We start from the raw sequence: 26866 nt of genomic DNA, 5'->3' as shown, positions 1-26866 counted from the left end.
CACTTTGAAGAGGCAGCCGCCTCTCTGTGAGCTCCTCAGAAGACGTGAGGGATGCCCCCATGAAATGCCTGAATGAACACTTACCTAATTGTATTCAATCAAGCGTTTATGCAATCAGCTGTGACCTGTGGACGAATGGACACGTTTGAATGATTAAAACGCGTAGGTCTTAGAATCACCATCATCAGCTGCACAAACGCTGACAAAGACCAGAGGGAGCGCTCACGTCATTACAGTTTCTAAATTGGCTCCCAGTATAAATTAGATTAGATTTCAATAACTTGAGGTCAGAGTCCTGTACTTTTATTGGCTTTAAAATCACTGTATAACCCATCCAGATCACCCTGGTCTTCTGATAAAGCCAGAAGTAAGAAGGAAAGCCATGATGAGGCATAATTTTGTTATTATAGCCCAGGAACAGCCTTCCTGAAGACTTGAGAGCAACAGAGACAACAGAGGTTTGGAAAAAAATAAATTTAAGACATCATCTTGATTTGAATTCTACTTAAGTTTGAGTAATTAAGACTGTTTACTCCTGGTTTGAGTCTAAATGAGTCATATCTGTAGTTGTATTGAACCTTTACCTTGATATTCTGATTTTAAAACATCTTATTGTCTTCCCTGTCACTGCTGTGGTTGTTTCATAATGAACATTTGAAGGGTATTATTCCCCTTAAACAGATCACACACACACCACCACCACACACACACACACACACACACACACACACCAGCATCAGAAGATAATTCGTTTTTTCTTAAAGAGTTATTCAACATAATTTTTATTTATTTGTTTTTCATTTTATTATTTGTGATCTTGAATTCATACAAAAATGTAAATCTACAGAGTTTTTTCTATTCATTTCGGTTTTCCTTAATTATTTTTAATATTTATTCCATGATGAGGGCTTTTTGAATAATGATTATCGACAGATAACTAAAACATAGTTTTAAAAAAAAAAAAAAAGATTTTTGCCGTTCAGACAGCGTTAGGCTGACCGAAACTGCAGTATTTAGAGAAGTCAAACCTGGACTCAGTTATTACATTCTGATCACAGGTTGCCGAATACAAAACGGGATGTTTCTAACCTATTTGTGAGGAAATAAAATCATAATTTATACATATATATATATATATATATATATATATATATATATATATATATATATACACTTTTATTTATTCTTTTTGTGATCTTGGTTTTAACAAGAGTGAGAAAAAGTTCCCTAAATGGAACCTGATTGATTGATTTCTGCACGCTTCAGTTCACCCCTGGTTTGTGTTTCACAGAAGCTACACTCAGGGTGTCCTAAAGGTGCTGATGTTGGGGATGCGTTGTGCCCATCTGGCATGGCAGGGTTTAGCCCTAATCCCAGACTCCTCTGCAGGGAAGCCCAGACTGTTGATCGCCGGGCCCCCCTGCTGGTTCCTCCACACGCCTGACCCCCTCATGGGGTCCCTGGCACAAGAAAACAAAACAACTGCGAATGAATGACAAAGCATTCTTCACGGCGAGTTTTCAGCCTCTTGCTGAGGTAGTTATAAGGTGAAGAGTTTGGGTTCAAAACGTGTGCGTCTGAACAGGAGAAACAAAACCGCCGAGAAAGCCAGGAGAGGGCTGTGACCCTGAAACCAAAAAGAAAACACATAACCACACACATGCATAGCCATATGGAATAACTCATTTATCACACACATAAACCAGAAACAGAGTAAATATATACACACATAATTACAAAAACATAGTGAGATAGACAAACACACAAAGACACCCAGAAGCAGTCACCCAGCCATACACACCACACACCTAATCACCGATAATCCCCCAGACACACACACTCACACTTACACACACAGAGCATCATTATGTTTATCACTGCGAACCAGCCCACCGACACCCATCACTCTAATTCCATTTGTCTGTTTAGATTTGTTTTGCTTTAATCCTCCCTTGTTTGTGCACATCTGCAAGCACTGCAGCGGCGAAGACCCGAACCACGGCGGCGGCTGGAGCTCGCAGGGAGCGCTCTCCCTCCTGACATCCTGCTCCCCTGTAGCTCCAGCAGCAGAAGGGGCAGACAGCCGTATCTCCGTGCCCAGGGAGAAAGCTCCCTGCCCCAGCCACGGAGCCGCCGCCAGGCCCGCAGGCCTCCATAATTGCTGCAAACAGTCATACATCCAGTCACACAGCCTCTTACACCAACACAACATTACAGGCTTTTTACACAGTATTACACCACATCTTATTATCCCATTCAAGTCCCTCTATTAGCTCAATTGGATGGTGGGATTTTCATTTGTAAATTGGGGGGGGATTTTAGATTAGCTTGTCTGTCAGCAAAGGAATGCCCCTTGAGACCGAATCATGTGACCAATCACATATGAATCGATGCAGAAGCAAGCAGAGCATGAATGGATGGCGTCACCATAACGGGATGGAACCGCTTAATCCAGACATGAGTATTGCACATAACCTAAAGAACTCATCTTTATCATGTGGAACAATGTGACTACAGAGAACATAAGCATCAACCAAGTTAATGTTTTCCAAACAAATATATTACAAATGGGGCTACTGGAAAGGAATTTGAAACCAAAGTTATAAATCCTGATTTATAGATTTATAAGTCTATAAATCAGGTTATTTGTGATAAAGTGGAATGACACAGGGACTAAGTATTGAATGCATGAAAAAATTAGGAGGAAAAGGTATAGATTGTCATGTTTGCCTTGAGATGTCGGGCCCACATGCAGAAACACACTCGGTAACAACGGGTAAGTTTAAAAGGTTTATTTGTTTACACAGGCAAGAATGCTAGGCGGCGAAGCTAATCTGCGGGCTGGAAGGAACTCGGGCAGGAACTCGGGCGGCAGGGAACCAGGTCGATCTGGAGGTGAGGGAAGAACATTAATTCTCGGAGGGAAAAGCCCTAAGGAAAGTAGTCAGGTGAACGTAAGCTTACCACGAGGTGCTAGAAACCTGACCGGGGAGGACGGCAGTGTGGACTCAGCTGGATGTTGGTCGTAGGTGTCCGGGCGGCTGAGAGCGTGGCGAGAGGTCCGAGCAGCACCGGAGAATCCAGGACAACGGATGGAACCTGGGGGTCGTTGGAAGTGCGTCTCGTCCGCGAAGCAAGGCTCCACTCGAGAGGAACGAGGGAATCCCAGAAGGTGACTCGAGGAGGACTGAGGAGCTTGAAGAAGGACGAAGGAGCACGAGGAGGTACCTGGGAGACACAAAGGGTGGCGGTTAGCGTGGGAGCAAAGTCTTGGTGGCGTGAGGTCGAGGCTGGTAGGCATACCACAACGGTAACACTCAGGCATCCACCCGTTGTCCGAGTGCAGATCTTATAGTGCAGCTCCGGTGCTGCTGACGAGCTGCAGGTGCGTCTACTCCGCTCACCAGCCAACCACGAACACCTGTGGACGAAGCAAAGATGGCAACAGGCTGCATGGCCCTGCCAGCTGAGTCCTGACACCACCCCCCCCCCTCAAGGGTCGCCACCTGGCGGCCCAGAGGAAGACGTGGATGGACGAGAGGAGAGAAAAGAGTCAATGAGTGAGCGGTCCGGAATGGCGGAGCCAGGGATCCAGGACCGATCCTCGGGACCGCGGCCCACCCAGTCGACGAGATACTGGAACCCCTTACCTCGCCGACGGGAGGCCACGATCCGTTGGATCTGGCGTCCATGATGGTCCTGGGAGGGTGGAGGGGGTTCGGCCGGAGGGCACAAGGGGCTGGAGTTGACAGGCTTGATCTGAGAGAAATGGTACGTGGGATGAACTCGGGAGTGGGACGGGAGGCGGAGACGGACAGTCATGGGACTGGGAATGGAGGTTATCTCGTAGGGGCCAGTGAATCGTGGGGACAGTTTGCGTGAGGCTGCTCGGGAGGGGAGGTCACGGGTGGAGAGCCAGACTTGTTGACCTGGTTGATAACTGGGGGCTGGGATGCGTCTACGGTCGGCGAACTTGCGGTTATTCTCGGCGGTGTCCTTTAAGGCCTGGATGGTTTGAGACCAATAGAGTTTGCAGCGGTCGATGTGGTCCTTTACCGAGGGTACAGCGATCCGTCTGCTGTCTTCGGGGAGTAGTGGTGGCTGGTAGCCTAGGGAGACCTCGAAGGGGGACATTCCTGTTGCGGCGGAGACGTGGCTGTTGTGTGCGTATTCGATCCAGGGTAGATATTTGCTCCAGTCTGATGGGTTCTGTGAGGTGAGGCAGCGGAGGGCGGTCTCCAGCTCCTGGTTCAAACGTTCTGTCTGACCGTTGGTCTGCGGGTGGTAGCCTGAGGTTAGGGTATACCGGGCCCCCAGGGCCACGGCAAACTCCTTCCATACCCGCGATATGAATTGGGGACCACGGTCAGACAGAACCTCCTGGGGAATTCCGTGTAGACGGAAAACATGTTTGACCAGGAGCTGGGCCGTTTGAAAAGCTGAGGGTAGTTTTCTGAGGGGAATGAGATGACAGGCCTTAGAAAAACGGTCGATTACTGTTAGGATGACTGTCATACCTTGTGACGAGGGGAGCCCAGTAACAAAGTCCAGGGCGATATGGGACCAGGGACGTTCTGGGACAGGCAGAGGCTGAAGAAGACCCGCAGGTGGCCGGTTTGACGGTTTGCTCTGAGCGCATACGGGACAAGAGAGAACGAAGTCCTTGACGTCTTGGGACATGGAAGGCCACCAGAACCACCGTGACAAAAAGGAGCGGGTTCGATGAATGCCAGGGTGAGCAGAGAACTTCTCTGAATGAGCCCACTGTAGTACTCGGGTACGGGCTGAGCGGGGAACATAGGTTCGGTTGGGGGGGCCGGTTCCAGGGTCTGGATCCGTGAGCTGGGCTTGGGAGATGACATCCTGGATCTCCCACTGGAGGGCTCCAAAAACACAAGAGGGAGGAATAATGGTCGTGGGTTCCCTCTCTGCGTCGGGTGGTGAGTAGAGACGGGACAGGGCGTCTGGCTTCTGATTCTTAGAACCGGGACGGTAGGAGATGGATAAATTGAATCGGGAGAAAAAAAGGGACCAGCGGGCTTGTCTAGGGTTTAGTCTCTTAGCTGTTTGAATGTAAGCCAGATTTTTATGGTCGGTCCAGATGAGGACGGGCTGCTCGGACCCCTCAAGCCAATGGCGCCACTCCTCCAGGGCAAGCTTGATTGCAAGCAGCTCTCTGTCGCCCACATCGTAATTCCGTTCAGCAGGAGACAACCGTCGAGAGAAGAAGGCACAGGGGTGCAGTTTGTGGTCTTGGTCGGAGCTTTGGGAAAGGATCGCGCCCACTCCTGTGTCTGAGGCGTCGATTTCGACCACAAACTGTTTCTTTGGATCTGGGTGGACGAGGATTGGTGCTTGGGAGAACCTCCTCTTGAGGTCGGAGAATGCTGTGTTTGCTTGCGGGTTCCAGGAGAAGGGTATCTTGACCGACGTGAGGGCGTGGAGAGGAGCGGCGATCTGGCTATAACCCCGGATGAACCGACGATAAAAGTTGGCGAAGCCTAAGAAACGTTGCAGCTCCTTCCGGGTCCCGGGGACTGGCCAGTCGAGGACCGCCTTGATCTTCTCGGGGTCAGATCGAACCCTTCCTCCTTCTAGAATGAGGCCAAGGAAGGACACAGAGGGTTTGTGGAACTCACATTTTTCAGCTTTGACGAATAATTTATTCTCGAGCAGGCGTTGCAGGACCAACCGAACATGACGCCGATGATCTGTGGGATTGTTGGAGTAAATGAGTATATCGTCAAGGTAAACAAAGACGAACACATTGAGGAAGTCTCGGAGGACGTCATTGACCAGAGCCTGGAATACTGCTGGGGCGTTACAGAGGCCGAACGGCATGACTTGATACTCAAAGTGGCCCAGGGGAGTCTTGAAGGCTGTCTTCCACTCATCTCCCCGGCGGATCCGCACCAAGTGGTAAGCATTACGTAAGTCTAACTTAGTAAAGACCGTGGCTGACTGGACCGGTTCTAGGGCTGAGGAAAGGAGTGGGAGAGGATACTTATTCTTCACCGTGATGGCGTTTAACCCTCGATAATCGATATAGGGGCGTAGGGAACCGTCCTTCTTGGACACAAAGAAAAACCCTGCTCCCAAAGGGGATGACGAGGTTCTAATCAGCCCGGCTGCTAACGATTCTTTAATATATTTCTCCATGGCCTGGCGTTCGGCCTGAGAGATGTTATAAAGGCGACTAGCCGGCAGCGGGGCGCCAGGCAGAAGGTCAATAGCGCAGTCGTATGGCCGATGCGGCGGCAAGGAGCAAGCTTGGGTCTTACTGAAGACCTGCCTTAGGTCATGATAACACTCGGGAACCAACTTTAAAAGATCAGGATCTACCTGACTAGGTGGCTGCACGGGGGTTTGACACGGAGGCACCGCAGACTGTAAGCAGACGGCGTGACAGTTGGACGACCAGGTCTCAACTCGCCGCTCTGCCCAGTTTAGATGCGGGTTATGCTGCTGTAGCCAGGGGAAACCTAAAACTAGGGGCGCATGCTTAACGGGAAAAACAAAAAAAGACAGCCGTTCTCTATGGTTCCCAGACACGACCAACTCTAATGGTGTGGTTCTATGTGTAATTCTGGGTAGAACTCCACCATCTAGTGCTGAAACCTGGAGTGGAGAGGTAAGAGGGACGGTCTCCAAACCAGCCCGTTGAACAAAAGCTTGATCAATTAAATTAAAATCGCACCCTGAATCAACTAGAGCGGAAAACGAAAAAGTGTCTCGGAGAGAGACGATTGCAGCCCTCAAACAAAGTCGCGGAGGAGAGGATAGCGTCTGCTTGGACTGGTCCGCCGGTCCCTCCGGAATGACCGACGGACCTACTCTTTTGGTCGCTCAGGGCAGTTCTTAATAAAGTGAGCGGCGGAGGCACAATATAAACACAGCCTGGAAGTCATCCGCTTCTCTCTTTCATCTGGGGTTAACCGAACTCGGCCCAACTGCATGGGCTCCGGAGGTGGAAGCGGTGACTCAACCGGCTTAGGGACACTACGCTCGGGAGGAGGCGGCCGAGAAGCGAGCGGAGCCACAGGTCGGTTTCTGGACCGAACCCGGAGTCGGTTATCAATACGGATGGCTAAAGAGATGAACTCATTAAGAGTGGTAGGTTCCTCCAGACGCGTCAGCTCGTCCTTAAGGGAGTCATCTAGAGCTTTTTTTTTATTTTTTATTTTTTTATTTTTTTTTATTTCCTTTATTTAACCAGGTAAACCCCGTTGAGATCTGGATCTCATTTTCAAGGGGGACCTGGGCAGAAATATGCAAAAACACTACAACCTGGTTACAAAAATAAAACCAATTAATACATATGCACAAATATAAAACAATAAAAACAATTTAAAAGCAGTGACAGTGACAGCTTGAAAAAACACGGTCTTTAGCGCGCGCTGCTCCCATCCTGCCGCAGCGGCCACCGTGCGAAACTCAATGGCGAAGTCGGCGACGCGCCTACCCCGCTGCCGGAGGGCTAAAAGTCGCCGAGAGTCCTGAACCTCATCAACTTCAGCTGCAAAAACTGACTTAAACTCAGAAAGAAAATCGTTGAATGAGCAACCAAACTGCTGGCAATTTGGGAAACGGGTCTCTGCCCACTTAAGAGCTCGGCCGGTAAGTAGCCGTAAAATAAAGGAAATCTTCACGTCATCCTGGACGAACAAGCGAGGGGAACGATTAAAAACTAGGGCACATTGGAACAAAAATCCTCCGCAATCACCACTGTCTCCGGAGAATTTCTCCGGAGCAGGGGAGGAGGCCTGGGGATCGGGCGGTGACGTCACTGGATTCATGACTGACTCGGAAGCGGAAGTAGAAGGGGCTGAAGCGGCTGCCTGCTGGTTAGCATTTAGCATGGCCGTGAGTTGGTTAATTTGACCGGCTAAACTCTGTATCTGGCCTTGCAGGCCTACTACAGTGGATTCTAACCCACGGATCTGATCTTGCTGGGCCGCTAGAGCCCCACCGAGTGTGCCTGCTGAGGCGCTTTGGCCTGAGTGTTCTTCTGTCATGTTTGCCTTGAGATGTCGGGCCCACATGCAGAAACACACTCGGTAACAACGGGTAAGTTTAAAAGGTTTATTTGTTTACACAGGCAAGAATGCTAGGCGGCGAAGCTAATCTGCGGGCTGGAAGGAACTCGGGCAGGAACTCGGGCGGCAGGGAACCAGGTCGATCTGGAGGTGAGGGAAGAACATTAATTCTCGGAGGGAAAAGCCCTAAGGAAAGTAGTCAGGTGAACGTAAGCTTACCACGAGGTGCTAGAAACCTGACCGGGGAGGACGGCAGTGTGGACTCAGCTGGATGTTGGTCGTAGGTGTCCGGGCGGCTGAGAGCGTGGCGAGAGGTCCGAGCAGCACCGGAGAATCCAGGACAACGGATGGAACCTGGGGGTCGTTGGAAGTGCGTCTCGTCCGCGAAGCAAGGCTCCACTCGAGAGGAACGAGGGAATCCCAGAAGGTGACTCGAGGAGGACTGAGGAGCTTGAAGAAGGACGAAGGAGCACGAGGAGGTACCTGGGAGACACAAAGGGTGGCGGTTAGCGTGGGAGCAAAGTCTTGGTGGCGTGAGGTCGAGGCTGGTAGGCATACCACAACGGTAACACTCAGGCATCCACCCGTTGTCCGAGTGCAGATCTTATAGTGCAGCTCCGGTGCTGCTGACGAGCTGCAGGTGCGTCTACTCCGCTCACCAGCCAACCACGAACACCTGTGGACGAAGCAAAGATGGCAACAGGCTGCATGGCCCTGCCAGCTGAGTCCTGACATAGATAGCCAAGAAAACAGCAGAAATCTGAATTTTTTCAGAAAGCCAACCTACCCCGTTAGTGCAAATTAATTTGAGCTGGTTTGGTCTTAAATGATGGCCTATGTATATATAAAAAAAAAAAAGTGTAGCACCAGAAGTGTGTCAGCGGGATGCATAAAAGCAAAAAGCTCTCTCAAGACCTTCTTACCGCCAAACATTCAGATGGTTGGTTCCAGCAGTTTTTCTGATTGTTCCAGATTTTGTAATCATAAACTTTAAGTGGTGCTTAGTAAAGCACTCCATCTCAACGACCTCCATGCCCACTCACTGCACAAGACTCCACTGCTGAAGAAAAGGCTTGTTTAATGCCTTTTAGGTGCAAAATCCCCTCAAACTGCTTGCAGCCATAATGCAGCTGAGGTGTCTCTAGATGAATATATTCTACATATAAAGGGTAATATGAGATTCACTTACAGGGCATCCGGTTCTGATTTTACAGTAATAAGCTGTGTTTGAAATACGGCGATGATGGACCAGAATGAACTGTGTGTGGTTTAAATTTCAAAGCAGTGGCTGCAGCAGTAAAACAGTCTATATACCTGAGAATGGATTTTTTCTTTTAACTACCATATCCAATGTGCATTTTACCTAAATATAAATGTATTTTTATGTTGCACCTAGCTACTTAGCATCTGAGCAACAGAAAAAACACAATGAATTTCTTCATACCATTGTAATTAAGCGTAAGACGTAAGGGTTAAAGGTCTTCTACAAACATTTCAAGCTTAATTTGTCCCCGCCTGTTATCGTGGAGAAATTCCTTTCAGGATATTTGGACAAACCAGTGAAATATTGGGAGAATTTAGTCTGATCAGACGAGCCCAAAATGAACCCTCTAAATGTCCGTACAGGTGATGGGGAAATGATACTGCACATAACTTCAAAACACCAGGAGTTTAGTGAAGTTTGGAGGTAAGAGCAGTGTGGGGCTGTTTTTTTTTTTTTTTTTTTTTGTCTTCTGGTACTGGCAGACGACATAGAAGGAAGGGTGAAAAGAAAAAAAATTACTGAGATATTTTTGATAAGAATCTCCAGAGGAAAAGAGGGACAATGATTGCAAGAACACAGAAATTAACATAAATCCTGGAACTAATTGAAAATCTGTGGAAGGAACAGAACACCGGATGAAGACCCCTCTCAAACTTTGAAGATGCAAAGGCAGTTTACGTGGACGAGAAACAGGTAGCTTGAGAAATGCAAGCTACCAGTTTCTCCATATATAGGAAGTCTTGCTGCAATTATTAAAAAACTGACTTTTACTCAAAGTGTTTAACAAATTTCATTGGGCATGTTTAGTACTTTCTAATAATGTAGTATTTTATTTCACGCAACTTAATACATGGACTGATGTGTTTGGATTTATTTATTTGAATGGATCACTTTGATTGTTATCAATATTTGTTGTGGATTTCTTGTCAACGGTCTTATTAAAAATAGATTTAATGAGAAGAAAAGTTGACGTGCTCAGTATTTATTTCCCCTCCTGCCTACACAACTAACTGCTAATTATGGATAATCGAATTAACCCTGATGGTTCGACAAAACATGACTTCTAGTGGTTCAGTATAGAGACGACAATAAGCAGTGTTGGCTTTATAGGGCATACAATATTCAGGTCTAATGGGGAGCTAATAAAGAGATAAATATTAGCTTGTGCACACACCTAGCAGCAACATTATGCAGAACTGATGCTGGTTGGTTGAAAGGAGACGAATGAATTTCCCCCTCTTCCTCCTCAGGCCCTCCATTCAGATACAGAGTGAGAAAAGGAGGGCAGAGGCACCTCGAGCTAGCCGAGACACCCGGCAAATTATGAAAATGTCTCTCTGTGTCCTAAATGGAGGCCGAGCTCTTTAATGTGGCACAAAATTAGAACCTGGGGGAGGAAGTGTGGCCCGCTTGATTGGCGAAACCCCTCCTGGCCCACTGCAGCACATCACCCCTCCCTTCTCAAAGCACACAAGATATTATCCCGTGCCTAGTGGCGCTCTCTTGTACTGGGAAACGTGGAAGACCCCGGAGAGACCCCACGGGTTTCCATAAAGGTGTCTAATTTGTCAGTTTACTCCTCAATTATTTAAATAGATCCAAGAAGGGAGCGGAGCATTTTTTTTTTCTTCCTCTCCTCAGTCAAAGCAGAGAGAGACCTTTCTCCACGGTAGCCATTTTCAATTACACTCCGCACCGCTGTCTTTGATATACAAAAGTGCTGTAGCGGAGAGGGCCTGTATCAAATAAACAAATGTGTGTACACAAGATAACAGCGGGAACTTGCGGATAATATTCGGTTTGCCATGAAGAAGTCAAAGTTATTCCACATTGGCAGATTAAACAAACTTTATGGATGCCTGCTTAAAGTACACAACACAGTACACATGCAGGGAGGAACTCAAAAGCTGAAATATCGTGGGTGACACGTATTTGCACACATCGGGCTGAGGATAAGGGACATATTGTACTCCTCTCTTACCCCTCACACCTCTCCCTTATATCAGCTCCTCTCACCCAGCATGAGGGACCCGCTTGGCAATGCCATCTCCCGGTGAGGGAGACCACTGGAGGTATGCGAGGCCGGGGGGCCAGAGATTACCAAGCGGTTGAAGATTGATCCCAGCAAAAAGTGGATGTGGCATTTCTCAACCCCCTGACCTCTAATCCCTCAGACACCAGCCTCTGTTGTTTGGTTTGATTTACTGTAGGGGAGAGGTTGTGTGGGCTGAGGAGGAGGAGAAAGCTGCGAAGGTGAAGGGGGGGATCCTGAGGTGACCGTATCGCTTGCATGCGTCTGGTGCAGGTAGGTAACAGACGTTACCGTTTCTGAAATGTTCGCCACCGAGCAGAACTTGGATAAGGCCTCTCCTCCAGCTTAGATCCACCAAAACCTTTATTAAATAAAGCAACATGAAGCAGAGCATAATTGTAAAGTAGAAGGAAAGACAACATTTTGTTCCGAACAATACTGTAAGGTGTGTCATGCATGTAGTCTTCCTCCTCCAGGACACCTAAATCAAAACCGGTGCAAGCAATTGCCAAATTTATGAGTAAATCCCAAGATAAATACACCCGTTCTGTGAAGGCCTTAAAGGTTTGTTAGACATGAAAGGTGAAAAAAAAGATCATCACTGAGAGCGAGAACCACAGTAGAAGTTGTGGAGAGGTTTAAAGCAGGGTATCCCTAGCTTTCAGCATCCCAAGAAGCACTGTTCAATCCATCATCTGAAAACAGAGACAGTACGGCTAACAGCTGCAAACCTACCAAGACATGGCCGCCCGAGCTGTGGATCTCTGCAGCTCCTCCAAAGAATGGGTTGAAAACACAGTTATTATTCATGCCCACCACAAATCTGGCCTTTTTGGAGGAAGAGTGAAGTTTAGCCAAACTCATGAAGGAGACACAGCAAACACGTGGAAGAGGGTGTTTTGGTCAACTGAGATTGAAAATATAAGTTTGTGGAGCTCGACATGGAATAATGATAATCCACATCACCCTGAACTCACCATCCCCACTGTGAAAAACGGCAGTGGCAGCATCAGGCTGTGAGGGTGTATTCGTTAACAGAAACAGAAGAAAAGCGGTCAGATTTGACGGGGAAGTGGATGGAGCTAAGGACACGGTTACCCTGGGAGAAAAGCTGCAGCAAAGACTTACCTCGCAACAAAACACCAACCCTAAACATACCGTCAGAGTGGTTTTTATCAATGGATATTTGTGTGTTGGAATGGCCTAGTCAAAGTCCAGACCAAAATCCCATTGAGAATCTGTTGCAAAACTAAAATACTGGTGTTGTCAAAGACTCTCCATCCAATATGACTGAGCTTGAGCTATTTTAAAGTCAGTCCTCAGGAGCAACTATCCTGTTTTCTTTTTTAGATACATCCCTCCCCCAACACACCTGAATCAATTGAACGGCTCATTATAAGGCCTCTGCAGAACCAAATGACGACCCTGCTGCAACATACCTACTTACAACATACCAACATATTTAATTTAGGTGTGTTGGAGAGGGATTTGCATGTAAAAGTTGCAGGATAGTGAATCTCGAGGACCAGACTAAGGCACCTCTGATGTAGACTCATAAGCCAAAAGACTTGTAGCTGTAAAGAGGGCAAAGCATGGTTCGACAAAGTGTATTCTCAGGGAGACTGGACACAAATGCACACTTTTATGCTTTCTATCTCCAGAACCCATTAATTATCTTCCTTCCACTTGACAACAGTGCACCACTCCACTGGTGTATAAATACTATAAGGAGCTGCACAAAGATGTGAGCAGGCAGAGATTAGCGCAGTCCTTTAAACGCAGGAGAAACACTTGACAGGCCCAAAGTAACCCAAACAGATAGACAGCGTTGAGCCCTGCAAACACCTGTACAAACAAACCTGAACACATACCGGGCCTGGTATACAAAGACCGTCCACAACACAAACAAAAACATGCAACTGGAGAGTAACGGCAAACTGAAACTTGAGACAAATCAATCAGGACAGCCCAGGCGTTTGTTAATAAGCCTAATTCTACCCAATACGCGCTGATAAGTTGAGACAGAAAAAACGGCATTCAACCAGGAAACGAACACGACACACGAGGTTTTAGCAAATCCTGCAATTTTGAGCGAAAGAGTAGAATACCAGCGGGCAACCTTTAGCTAAAAATATGTAAAGTTCAGCAGAAGTAATTTGCAGTCCTCACAAAGATGGGTGGTACCTGGTAAACATCCTTGAAACAGGTTTCTCAAGCTTTGAAAAACTTTGCCTCAAGATCCCTTTTTCTGAGTGTAAGATTCTGTGAAATCTGTTGCCAGCTTAGTATATCATGCCTCTCACACCCTCTATTCTTTTCCCAAACACTAACCAACCCGCCCCGGCCCTCCGCCTCTCTCCACTCCGAGCTTCCATCCAGCCCAGCCAGGGAGAGGAGTGGAGATAGGCCCAGTCGCTAAAGCTGTCTTTTCAGCCCCTGCTCCCGCTCGGTCTATCTGAGATACACAGCAAGCGGAGGTGTCGCTTTTCTGCTGGCATTTCGGACAGTATCTACTTATAGACGAGAAAAGGAGAAAGGAAAAACAGAAGGGGTATTATCAGGGAGGGATGAGAGCAGCAAAGGCATTTTGTCTTTTTATTCCCCTCCTAAGCCCTGGGCTTTGCTCCCAATCCGATTGGTCGATACGGCCAAGGATGTAAATGAAATGCAAAGAGGAATAAGGCTGGCTTCCCATCTCCAGTGTGCCCCCCAACCCCCCCTAAGTCCCCCTCCCCTCTTTCTTCGTTTCACTCTGTCTTGCACTCTGGTTGTTTACGGTGCTGTGTTTCTGTCTCCCATTCACAGGCATGCAGCCGCCCCTGTTTCCGTCTCACTCTCACCCTCCTCACTCCGCCATGCCCCCCCTCCACACCTCCTCTCCCCACCCTGCTCGCTGCATCCCTGTTCCCTCCTTGGCTTGGGCTCGCAGCTCTTATCTCCTCAGACGCCCCACATTCCAGCATTGCCGTGGCTCCCTGCCTGCATCCCTGGTCACGGCGATTCCACGGGTTCCCACAATCCTCGGCAGCTTGCTGATTTAGGGTGGGCAACCGACTCTCAGAGACAGGGGAGAAGAGAACAGACGGGTGAGAGGAGGGGAGAGGCAAGGAAGGTGGACGCGTTTTTATTTTCCTCTAGCATCAAATCACCCATTTTTTTTTTAAAGACAATAATAAAGGACCACAGAAATATACAAAAAGTTAATCTTTATTAAAATATTTTCAACTTTAGACAGCTTTCTGAGGCACCAAACCATCCGTGTAACAGCAGGTAAAATGTCATCATCCAATCACTTAGCAGCCACTAAACAGGCCAGCGAGAAGAAACGGCAGATTACATCCTGAGAAAACCACTCTTGTACTCGCCGCCCTTCGCTTTCCCGCCGTATCTCGACAAGCAGGCTCCTTCAGCTGCATCACGAAGCTTGTGAAAAAATACAACGTTGACCTTTATGTGACAAATTTCATTGGCAGGCAGCTATAATGAACCCAAACATTAAATAGTGTCTGACTTGAGGTGTTGGATCCTATGAAGTCGTACAGAGACGCCTCCATGCACCTCTGTGGATGTTACTGATGAGTAAAAAGGTTTCAAAGTGTTTCAAAGAGGAGCCAGGAGAAGAACGATGGTGTTACGTGTAATTTAAAGGGAATCTAGGTTTTCTAGATCATGTGGAGACATTTCTGCAATTCATTCAGGCTGCATAAGAAACAGAGGAGCAAGACTTTGGCAGATAACAGAAAGGCTGAACAGACAGCAGCAGAGATGCTTCTTTATATTTTTGAGCCTTTAACCCATCATAAAACATACAACAATATGTTTAGCAACCTTTTTTTGGAAATCTCAGCTATAGGGTTTGCTTACTACAGAAAAAGAAGGTACTGCTTGGCTAACTGTGCTAACTGCTAGTATAAGATGCTTTAAGAGAGTTTAAAACAGAGAAACGCAGACTGACCTGAATGTAGCGACCTCTCTGCCATGTTGTGAGTGGCACATCATGGCAGATAGATAGATATTACAACTATCATATTATTTGCATCTGAAGACCAAGATTAAACAGTCTCCACTCCTTAGTATAGTTTTAGACAAAAATAGATTCATTAAAAACAATTAGATTGCACGGTGCACTAGCTTTTGCCTTGAAGCAAGAAGGTGCAGGGTTCGAATCCCAGGCAGGGGCCTTCTGTACATCATGTGTTCTCCAGCCTCCAACTGCAGCCCATAAGTATACGGGTTTGGTTAAATATCACTCTAAATTGCCCTGGCTTAAATTACTGGGTGACAAACAGACTTCTGCAGCTAGATGAGGTGATGCTATCATTGGGATGAGGTGGGCTGGAGCAGAGACACGTCTAAAAAATGAAGGATAGCTGGCCTACTTTATTAATGTATACAAATGAGAGTAGTCAAAATTATCAAAACGTAAATTTAAGTTATTTTATAAGAAAAAAATTGCAGTTTCCAGCAATACTTGTACTGATTTTCAAGACAAACTTGCCACTCACAATATGGCAGACATGCTGATGTTTCTTCAGCAGCATCTACTTCTGTATGTGTGTGTTTTAAAATGGCAGGCCTGGAACAAATTGTTTTTATTTTAAAATAACAGGAAAATCCTGTTTTACAGCAGACATCACCTCTCCTCAACTAACCACTCCTCATGGCAGGAAGGCTGGAAAAAATCTTGACTGTTGTTCTAATGTCTTCTAATCTAACAGTTCTTATAGAGAGCTCAAAATCAGATGAAATATGTAGACAGGTCAAAGCTTTACAAAAACTCAAATATGAAAATAGACATAAAATTCAGCACATCTAAAAAAAAAAAAAAAAAAAACCACATCCAGGGTCTTGGAAAAAAAACAAAAAAACGGTCAAATTTGGTTTGATTTTCATCCTTTTTCTCTATGGTGGCCCGAATAAAAGCTGTCCGCTGACCGTCTCACCGCCGGTGCGTGTCCCAGGAGTTAGCATGAGTGCAGCTCTCCAATGACCAAAACATACTGCTTTTCATTGAACCAATCTGTTTATCAAATTTGTTTACATGCGTCTCTGGCAGCTGAAAAAGCTTGAGTGCAGATTTAAACGTGTACACACAAAAATCAACACGCATGCACACGGAAACACACCTCTAAAAGGCTCTCTGGCATTGTGACATTTCATATTTCATTTAAATCCAGCAGGGATTATAGCCCCCCTGTTAGGAAGGGAAAAAAAGAGAGAAAAAAAAACACTTATTGAATCCATTAGTTTTAAACATTTAAAGGGCCATTGAAGACAAAGTGATGGAGGGAGAGAGAGGGCTGTCTGAGGACTGCATGGTATGGCAGAGTGTAATTCTGCCCTAGATTAAACAGCAGTTTTAATCCCCCCCCCATTTCTGCCCCTTAAATTGGGTTTCCCTCAATCTCGGCCTTGGCATCCTAATGTGAGAAAAAGAAAACTAGAGCAGAGGCAATATAATCTGCATGTTAAAAGCTGTGACAACAGAACAGCAGTGGGGAAAAAAGAGACGTAAACAAAATAAAAAACAGAATTTGATTTGTCATTGATTGAGGTCAGAAAGGTTTCTACAACAGCTCTTTTCGTTTTTTCGGCCAACTGTAAACATTTATTGTAAGACGTGTTCCTCTGGGCTGCTATGTTGTTTTCTCTAGAAATTTTTAAGAACTGGAGGCCATTAAAAAAAAAAAAAAAAAAGAACAGCATTTGTCCCGAGTCCATTTCTGACTGAGAAATCATAAAAGACAAATTTAGCCACTTCCTCTTGTGGCACACTGGCTCAGATTTATCCCTTACAAAAAAGCCTTACAAAAGTCGTGAGCCACCCTCCACTTCTTCGTCATCTGCTTGTAGGGATCCACTGTTCTTGAGCCAGTTTCCCAGAATTTCTAGGAAACCTTCAAATTTGCCGCCTATTCACTCCTGTTTAAACTCAATCTGTTCCCACTTTTGATGCATGGACAGAAAACACAATTTATCCTCGATTTTATGTTTTTTAGCCACCTTTTACTCTGATACCCTTGAATAAAATTGAGTAAGGCGGTCGGCAATGGAAGGTAATTAATTAGTAAAAGTCTACCTCTGTGTAATTTAATATCAGTACAAAGACAACAGCTCTGTGAAGGCCTCAGAGGTTATTTAGAGAACATAAATGAACAGCAGCATGGAACAGACCAGACAAACACCTGAGCATTTATAAGAGAACCAGCCGAGGAGCCCATGGTAACTCTGGAGGAGCTGCAAAGATCCACAGCTCTGCTGGGAGAATCTCCACAGGGACACAGCAAACATGGAAAAAAAAAAAAAAATGTCTTATGTGAGATAAATATGAAACTTTCGAGCCGGGCGGCTGTGCCTCAGTCTGAAGAGCAGTTGCTATGTTAATGTGCTCATCTGCAAGGCATTTACCATAAACACAAACTGCCTATTGATTTGTGTATTTGGTGTATGAATATATGGCAAATGTGAGTGACTAACACTTGTTCACCCGGTCCCTAAATTGAGGCCATTTACATCTAAAACTACGACTGCACAAGACCTTGAACCCACCATCCTCCTGTTGAAAGATTCTAGTACAGGACCAGAACCTTCAGATGCAGACAAAGACAGTAACTAAGTCAGCTTCCTGCCACCTAAAGAACATTTCTAGGATTAAGGGACTAAATTCCCAGCAGGATGTTGGGAAAACTCATCCATGCTTTTATCTTTAGTCGAATTCATCACTTCAAACAGTGTCGTCACAGGTCTGCCTAAAACGTCAGATATCCGCAGCTGATCCAGAACACTTCTTCCCACATCTTCACTAAAACTAAGAACCCAGTTCTAAAGTTCTTATACCTGCTACCTGTATCTTAAAGTGTAACTCACCCAAAATCAACCTTTTTGCAGATCAACCGGGCCTAAGGGTGCTACTTTAATATTACTGTACAGTCTTTAAAATTTTATGTGAACTTGTTCAGTTCTGTAATATCTGTCTAAAAACTGTCTTAGTGCTGGGTTGAACGGTGGCTATTGCAGTTGAATTTTCCTACTGGGTCAACCGGTAAATGCTTACAACCCTACATCTGAAAAATCGTCAACCTCAAAGGACAGTTCTGTGACAAAAAGCAGCAGACGTCACCCTGTTTACTCCATGTTTCAACAGGTCGCGTTTCCCTCATCCCGACCGCCGCAGCAAAGAGGCGCTGCTTAAAACTCCCACCGCTCATCCGCGGCTCCTGGAACCGCCCACTCCGATGCCATTTCTCAAAATGTGTCTGGGGGCGGGGTTATGCCTTTACGTCAGGGTGAGTTACACTTTAGAGAATAAACTTTTAAAATACTTTGATTAGTTTCTAATTCTAAAAAAAAAAAAGACACAGAATGGCTTAGCAATGAAATACATTAAAGATACGTTGTTGCTGGATCAACCTTCCAGACCCAGGTCTCCTGGTTCAAGTCTGCTCCACATGTCTAGAACCAGAACCAATCACAGAGAAGCAGCATTCAGTTCTTATGCTAACCCGAAGTTCTTTCAAATCAAGGTTAGAACCCCATTTGCCTTATGCTGCTCTATATAAAACATTAACTGAAATATAGCGTATTATATAGTGTATCAATTACAGGATTTGGTCCCGCTTTACTTTCTTTACTTTATTGTGCCACTGTAATGCAGTTTTGTACATGTATCTTGTGTTTTCATTGTGTAAAGCACTTGGAATTGTCGTGTTGCTGAAATGTGCATTACAAATAAACTTTCCATGTCTAGTGGCAGAGTTAAGCTACAGAAAGGCTTTTTTTTTGGCAAGGATGGGGAAGCTGGTCAGAGTTAACCAGCCTAGATGGAGGTAAGTGAGTTGAAAGGCACAGCACTTTTAAGGTTATTATTTGTAAGTGAATTTGAAAATCATGTTATCATTTTCCTTTTTAACTCACCATTATGCCCTACTCTGAGCTTGTCTGTCACGTGACACCCCAATAAATGTATAGATAGTTTGTGTTTGTAATGTGAAAAAGTTAGATGCACAAATGTTTTTCTCCAATGAACTGCATCACCTTTTTTATATTTTTTTTTGCCAAAGAACCAATTTGAATACCTCTAATGGTTAATTTCTCGTCGCATTGACTTTTTAAACAGTTAATGTAAACAAAGTCCCATGAAGGATCTGTCAAAGTGTGAAAAGTGGGGAGTGGTTTAGGACTTTTCAACAGAACTATCATCCTCACAGCAGTGCAGTTTGATCCGTTTTGGAGAACCTCGCCGTCTCTCAGCTGTTTTCCAAGACCCAATCACGGGGTTTGCCTCCGGCTCTGCCGTAGTCTGTCTCTCTCCTTGACCAGGTGGGAAACGGCCGAGCGTATGGCCGCCGCCTGGGGATCGGCGGGGTCTTTCTCCAGGTAGAGACTAAAGTGCTGAACGCTGCAGGTCAGCAGGTGGTCCGGACTGTAGCCCCGGTGACCTGAGCGGAGCAGCCTCTCGCACGCCAGGGCAAGGTTCTTGTCCCAGTTGGGAGGGTAGTCCGAGTAAGCCCCGACGATTTCTGTATACAGCTGCGTACGACAGAGAAGCGTGTAAAAACCAATGCGAGTTTGTGTGTGCAGGTCCTCTCTTTGAAGCACGTTTGATAAGACTCACGGTGTAAGACAGCTCAAAGAGACGCGCTTTCCCCTCTCCCCGCGTCCTCTCTGCCAGGTCAAACAGAAAGAAAGCCGTCTTCATCCTGAAACAAAGCACGCAGGGCTCAGGGCTAAGTGCTGGATGGGTGAGTCATCCAGATCCACGCTCTCAAACGCACCACTACGATGGAGTGATTTATGTAGATGCGGCCCCCAAAACAGAATGTACATGTAGATGCTCTACCACACAAGACTGGTTTATGGAGATGTTGCCGGGGCCCGGCATGCATTGTGACGCGGCTTTTTTTATTTGCACCATACAGGCGCACCCGATATGTTCTGTGAGACGTTTAAACATACCTCGCTTGCCACATCTCCTCGTTAGCAACGCGCTCCCAGGATGCAGGGTGAAAACTGTTCAAAGTCAAGCACAAACGCTTCATTTAGAGCAGCTTCAGGCGGACGTTTATGCACAATTCCTGCAACCATAAATGATAACGTTGCAGGTTTTTAAATCATGCATCGACGCGGAATGACTGAGCAACAATACCGGCTAACACATTAGACATGCAGTAAAAGCACGTCTGCCTTTCTTCGCTTTCCCGAGTGCAAACGCTTGACCTCTTCTTCAAAAGAATATTTAAGCAGCAAGGTCTCTCGGCTAATATTTGGCTTGTGGGCATCTGCGGACACGCTTGTCGTGAGGGCGCGGGAAATAATGTCACAGTATTCATCCGTGGATATCTGAGTGAAAGAAGGGCTGCTGGCAACAGCAACAGAATATGGAGCTTTGACTAATTCCAGTTTTGACACAGTTATTGACAAAATGCAATAAGAAACTCATTATTTTTCATCTTCAGTCTCATTTCAAATGGCTGAGGGCCTAATGTCTTGCTCTGGTTGCATTCACAAAGAGCAGGATCGCAGCACGGAGAGCGGCGAATGAACTCAACGCGAAGGGAACTCTGTTGGAGTCTGAGGACAAGAGACCACAGAGAGAAAAAGCAGCAAACGGATTTATTTCAAAAAGAGTCGACTTGTTTTTGTCAGTAGCGCTGTAAAAAAAAAAAACTACACCTTGCTGATTTTAAAGCCCCTAAGAACCTCTGAGAGATCTGGTATACAAAGGTTTAGGTTTCAAAATTGTGAAAACGTTCTATTTTAACATCCCTGTGGTTTAAAGTTGATTTAATGAGAAATTGTCAGCGCTACCAGAGTTTTCTCCAACTCTTTTCTCTATGTAACATGCCTCTCCCCCACGTTATTGGGAAATTGTCGTCAGCTGGCTGAAAGAAGGCTCCCTAAACATATTAAATGGATTCATTATATACAGGTTGATATATTTCAAGCAGTTATTCAGGGATTCCATCTGCGGTGTGGGTCAGTCTGCTCCTCTAAATTCAAAAGCCTCTCCTGAACATATTAGTAATCAGCCTTAGATAGCGTTAGGAAGTTGGTTAAATATTAATTTGTGATTTCTGTCGCTGACTAATAATGCTGCTACTAATTGCCTGCTAAAAGCGTACCAATTAAAGAAGCATATTAAACTCTATTAGAAGTTGTGGACATTCGATTTATTGAATCGAATCATCCGTGGATATCTGAGTGATTTATTTATTGAATTGAATTTATTGAGTCTGTGTTTATTGAGTTCTTTAATGGTTGTGAAACAGACATGGTGCATGGTTCTAAAATTATTTAGGAGGTCTTTGAAGGTTGTCTGTAGCAAAACATTGATAAACAACACCCTTAGGGTGTTTTGAGTCACTAAAACTTAACCGATCTAATAACAAGTGCCGTTGTATAAAAGTAGGAGCCCCCGTTAACTAGGGCAGCGACTGTAATGTTCACCTGCACTCCTGACTGTTACTATTGTAACAACATGTTTACATGCATCTTGCACTACTCATCATGACTGTATATTGATTTGCACTGCTGACTGTTTATTCACAGTTGTTTACATATACATTTACAATACCGTACTTTAACTGTTATATGCAATTACCTTCCACTGCACTTTAATTTAAATAGCTTCTGTCCAAACTTTATTTATACATTTTATAGTAATAGCTACCTGCATATCATGCTCACAATTCTGCCTATAGTAATAGCCATCTGTACTTATATTCATAGTACATGTAAACTCTGTTATAATAACAATAATCTGTATATCACGCTATTGTACATATCTGTAAAACTCTATTCATAGTAATATCCACCTGTATATTATATTCAGTACATATCCAGCTGTAAATTTAGTTCACAGTACTAGTTATCTATATATACATATGTGTACATATCTGTAAAACTCTATGGCAATATCCACCTGTATTTTATATTCGGTACATATCCAGCTGTAAATTTAGTTCACAATACTAGTAATCTATATATTATACCCATAGGACAAATCTATCAGTAAAATTCTGTTTATAATAGTATTCATCTCTATATTTATTCAGTAAAAAACCATGTCCTGTACTTATGGAACCATTGTTTATCCTGCACTTGCTGCTATTGCACTTCTGGTTAGACCTAAACTGCATTTTGTTGCCTTGTACCTGTGTAATGACAATAAAGTTGAATCTAATCTAATCTAATCTAATCTAATCTAATCTAAATAGGTGGCCTCAGGCTACTAGGTTACCCAACTTGTCTACTGAAAAAGGGTGTGGCCCTAGGAGGGAGGTGGTTAGTAGAACGTGTCCATTTTATCCAGCTAAAAAGGTCTCACAGGAACTCTAAGCCGGGTGATACTCATTAGATTTAGAGGTCTTTAGAACCCTAGCTAGTCAGGGCTCCTCTTACATAAATTACTGCATCTATGCAGCGTGGCACGGAGGCGTTTAGTCTGTGGCTCTGCTGAGGTATCCAATGACCTTCAGCTCCTCTTCATCATTGGCTCTGGTCTCTTCCTCTTGACAATAATCCAGATTTTCTGAGGGCAATATGTCGGGTCAGTGTGCCGGCCCATCAGCACAGCGATGCCACGGGCATTAAGGCAGGTATTGGTGCTTTTGGCAGTGTGGGCAGTAGCTTAATCCTAATGGAAACAGAAATCACCATTAAGCTTGTCATCAGAAAGAAGCATATTTAGAGGTGGATGGCAGCGCTGGCTTTGGATTTGATCAAACATTGGGCAAACTGCAACAGATGACATTGCTGCCCATCATCAACTTGTGTTCTGTGCCTTCATCTGGTCCAGAGTCTCTTTTCTTTATCTGAGAAATGGACTTTGCACAAGCGTGCAGCAGTCCTGTCCTTTTTCTCTTTAGGCCAGTTAAAGCAATATGGTCGTTGTATTTGATTTAGGACTGGCTTAACACGAGGAATATGCCAGTTGCAGCTCATGTCTTCGCCCCCAGATGAAGTCCAGACCTTGTGAATCTCCCACAACACTTCAATGGGCTTTGCTTCATAAACAGCTAAAAGATCAAGTTATCCGTTTTTGATGCAGACTTTTTTCTTCCACTCAACTTTCCATTAATATTCTCAGATTTAACACTTTAAGAACAGACGGGTTCTTCAGCAATGGCTTTTTATGGCTTATCCTACTTTTAGAGGGCGCCTGGGACTGTCTGCTAAAACCTGCTCAGCATTCTTCCCTAAGGTTGTCTAAGCTGTGATATAACATTAACGTATAAAATATTATTTTTATTGGTCTTCGTATATATTCTAAGCTTTTTGGAATTTTTGTATTCAGGGGAATTTGAGGTTATCATTAAATGTAAGCCACAATTATTAAAATTAACGGAAATAAATTATTTAAAATATATGATTCTTCGTGTAATGGGTCTTTACGTGAGTATTCAGTTTTTAAACCAATTTACTGAAATTAACATTTTGTTGATATTCAGATTTACTCAGATGAAATTAACCAGTATTTTTGCCTAAAGTCTGAGTATAAAAATAAAAGTGAGCAAATGTAAGATTTAACTAATATTCACTATGCTAGATTCATTTAGCAGCCGTAGGAATAGCTGTGGCTCTTTTGTTTCACATAAAAGTAATAAAATCATGTTATAGAAGCATGTTTGACATGTTTGTGTAAATACAGTAACACTGTGGTCATTTCTACAGGTTGTCACATCCATGGTTTTCTGTTTTTCAGTGGTCACCTGTTGTGTGGCTCGCTCCAGTTGTAGATCCGGCGGGTGCGCTCGGCCCACTGCTCTGGGTGAAACTGCCTCTGGGCCGGCACCAGGTAGTCACACACACCCAACGGCCAACGGGAGAAGCTACGTACCCAGCTTGGATCTCCGTCAGGCAGCCCGATGCAGGCAAATACATCCCTGCTGTGGGGGGGGGGGGGGGGGGGGGGGGGCGATATCAGATGATTTGTGTTGAGGAAAGAACACACGTACAAGCATTTCCTCACATCCAAACACCTTCTAGCCTTCCTTCATCCCCGTGCTGCTCAGGGTTAATCCCAGAGGTCAGTGTTACCCCACGGAGAGAGAATCATTTTGGCCTGGCAAACACTGCCCCCTGGTGGGCTTGGTATTAACCAGGCACAAGGCAGTTTTTAGGGTGGCCGATCCGCCCGGAGGAGTAGACGTGAGAACAGGGAGCAGCGATGAGTCCACCGGAGACTATTTAACCAAATCCAGCAGATTAGTTGACATTTGTAGTTCATCAAACTCTTTTAAAGCCTTAACAGTTCTGTGGGCTTATCTTCTCCCTGCACTCGCCGCTGTGTGGACCGTCCTCACTGATCCCTCCCTCGTTAGATCACCCACTTGCTCATTTGGACCATTGTTACCCTCACAGTTCAGTCGCTCCACTTAACACCTTCCTATTTAGCTGTTCAGGCCATCCCTTCATCTCTTCTCTGTTCTCTGTGTCTCAGACACTCACTGTGTGTTGTGGGACAGAAACTGCTCGAGGCTGAAGGTGTCCTTGTCTTCGTGGTGGACCGGGTCCCACCAGTGGCCTGGAAAGTGGACCCCAGGAAGATGGCTCCTCAGCTTGGTCACATACCAAGAATATGTCATCATCTAGAACAAGAAAAAAAATAAAAAAACTGTGTGATGTGTCCTGTAAATAAGTGGCTACATATAATGTATCTAAAATTAAAAAAAGCAAATGCTTGCCAGTGGGAGATTTTATGGATTTTGATAAAGATTTGACCTGCAGGCCCCTTTTTTTTAACTGATTCCACTTTGTTTTTGAAAACTATACATTAGACCAAAAGATGTTTTTAAACTTTCTGGGTAAACTAAAAACTGAATCATTTTGACAGCATATTAGGAAAGCAATGATTTCTCAAAAACAACCCTAAGTTACAGAGCTGAATCACTGAAAGTCTTCAAGAACACTGAAATCCTCAGAATGAACTGATTTATCAGTAGAATAAACCAAATGAATAAGGGTTAGGGTTAGTAAGAACATACCTCTTTCATTTATTTGGTCCAACCAAAATGTAAAGTGCAGCATATCACCAGATTGTTAAAGATTATTATTATTTTTCTCCAAGAAAATTAATAATAATAATAAAAAAATGAGAACAGCTTCATATTTGAGGTAGAATGTCAGATTTATTCTGTGTCATATTGTAAATCCTCCATGTGTTTATTGTAACATACAGGACCACATGAAGCCTTTGGTTTATGATTAATCATATCTATCATTAATTAATTGTATCAGGGCCAGAAGTGACGTGACAATGTAAGCGAGGGAGAGCAGTCTTTGTCACACAGCTCTGCAGGTAAACGAGGTTCCATTTATATTTCCAAAACTGATTAGAGCTAACATTATTAAATACTTTTACTATCTTATATTACCATTGAGCAGTATAGAGTGGTTACTAGCGACCAAACTACCACCAAACTAGACCATTTCCTAACTCAGCAGGTTCCACAGCAGACAAACTTTGACTCCAAAGGGATAAAAGAGTAACTTTGCAGTAATATGTACAGTTTCCTGTTATCTGCGGACATCTAACTTCTTGTAGCATCTTGAATGAACAGTCCACATACCTTTGCAGAAAATACCTTTTGTGCTTCCTCTGAATTATGCCGCTAATGAAAATGTCTGCAAGTCTTCTTTACGCAGTAACTACCACAGAAAAGTGTTTTTCTTCACTGCAACCTGATAACTTTTTTTGTGTGGTGGGTTCACTGATCGGAACAAAGATCGGATATTTAGTTACTGACCACCAGATCAACCTTCAGGACCAGTCAGAAAATAAAATAAAAATGAAAAAAAATAAAACTTGTCGACGCATCTGAATTAATTTAAGGGCATCAAAATGTTTTCTTTTAGTAAGGCATAAATTGTTTTGTTTTTTTGTATAGATCGAAGTTTAAGGCTTAAGTTTACCAACCAATACGAACACATTTACAATGTATGCATGTTTAGGAGGATATTTTTGCTACCTAAAAAATTCTCCTGGACTTGAAACTCATCAAAGTCATTTTAGTTTAAACCATTTGCCAGAAATTAAAGCATTGTTTTTACTTTCTGACCTTTGCTTTTTGTTTCGTTATACATTCATGTAGGATTTTATACAAATCCTTTTCTGTGATTTTTTTTCTTAATCAATTTATATTAATCGATTTCCCCCCCATAAAAAAACAGTCCATATTTAAATACTTTAGAGAAAACCTAAACTTCATTTGGTTTGAGCAGCTGAAATTAATGTTTTAATGATTAAAAACTATTTGCTTTGATTCTTGGGTCTAGACTGCAATAAGATCCCTAAGCAGACCAGCTGGACAGCGAACGGAGGCAGCAGAGATGGAGGTCCTGACCTCCTGGTCGACCAGGCGGATATCAGGCCGGATGTCCTGGCAGTAGTGCAGGTAACGCAGAGAGTTTCCTGGCAGGTCTCCTCTGGTCAGGATGAGTGAGTCTTTTGGGAAGGAGGCCAGAAGCTCCCTGCCGAACCGCTCCACCACATTGTTCCTGCTCTGGTCACACTCCCTGAAACGATTGTCATGT

At 44.6% G+C, this 26866-nt stretch overlaps 1 protein-coding gene across 4 annotated transcripts in view; it reads right to left on the bottom strand.

The window, feature by feature from the left end:
- Positions 1-17138: 17138 nt before the first annotated feature.
- The window catches only part of tmem260 (transmembrane protein 260), a 43668-nt gene continuing 33940 nt past the window's right edge, over positions 17139-26866 (bottom strand). For 3 of the 4 annotated variants that reach the window (XM_036150549.1, XM_012852398.3, XM_021310585.2), the window contains 6 exons: positions 26677-26848; positions 24782-24921; positions 24043-24219; positions 20288-20341; positions 19947-20031; positions 19181-19861 (listed from right to left, as the gene is read on the bottom strand). In XM_036150549.1, coding sequence (XP_036006442.1) covers positions 19601-19861; positions 19947-20031; positions 20288-20341; positions 24043-24219; positions 24782-24921; positions 26677-26848 — 889 coding nt within the window. In that variant the 3' untranslated portion in view covers positions 19181-19600. Of the gene's footprint in view, positions 18785-19180; positions 19862-19946; positions 20032-20287; positions 20342-24042; positions 24220-24781; positions 24922-26676; positions 26849-26866 lie in introns of those variants that run through there. The other variant, XR_004933368.1, reaches the window with a different exon arrangement.

This window comes from Fundulus heteroclitus, chromosome 19 (assembly GCF_011125445.2).
Source record: "Fundulus heteroclitus isolate FHET01 chromosome 19, MU-UCD_Fhet_4.1, whole genome shotgun sequence".
NCBI lineage: Eukaryota > Metazoa > Chordata > Actinopteri > Cyprinodontiformes > Fundulidae > Fundulus > Fundulus heteroclitus.
Note: the sequence above shows the minus strand (reverse complement) of the source record. Positions and strands in the feature narration are given on the sequence as shown.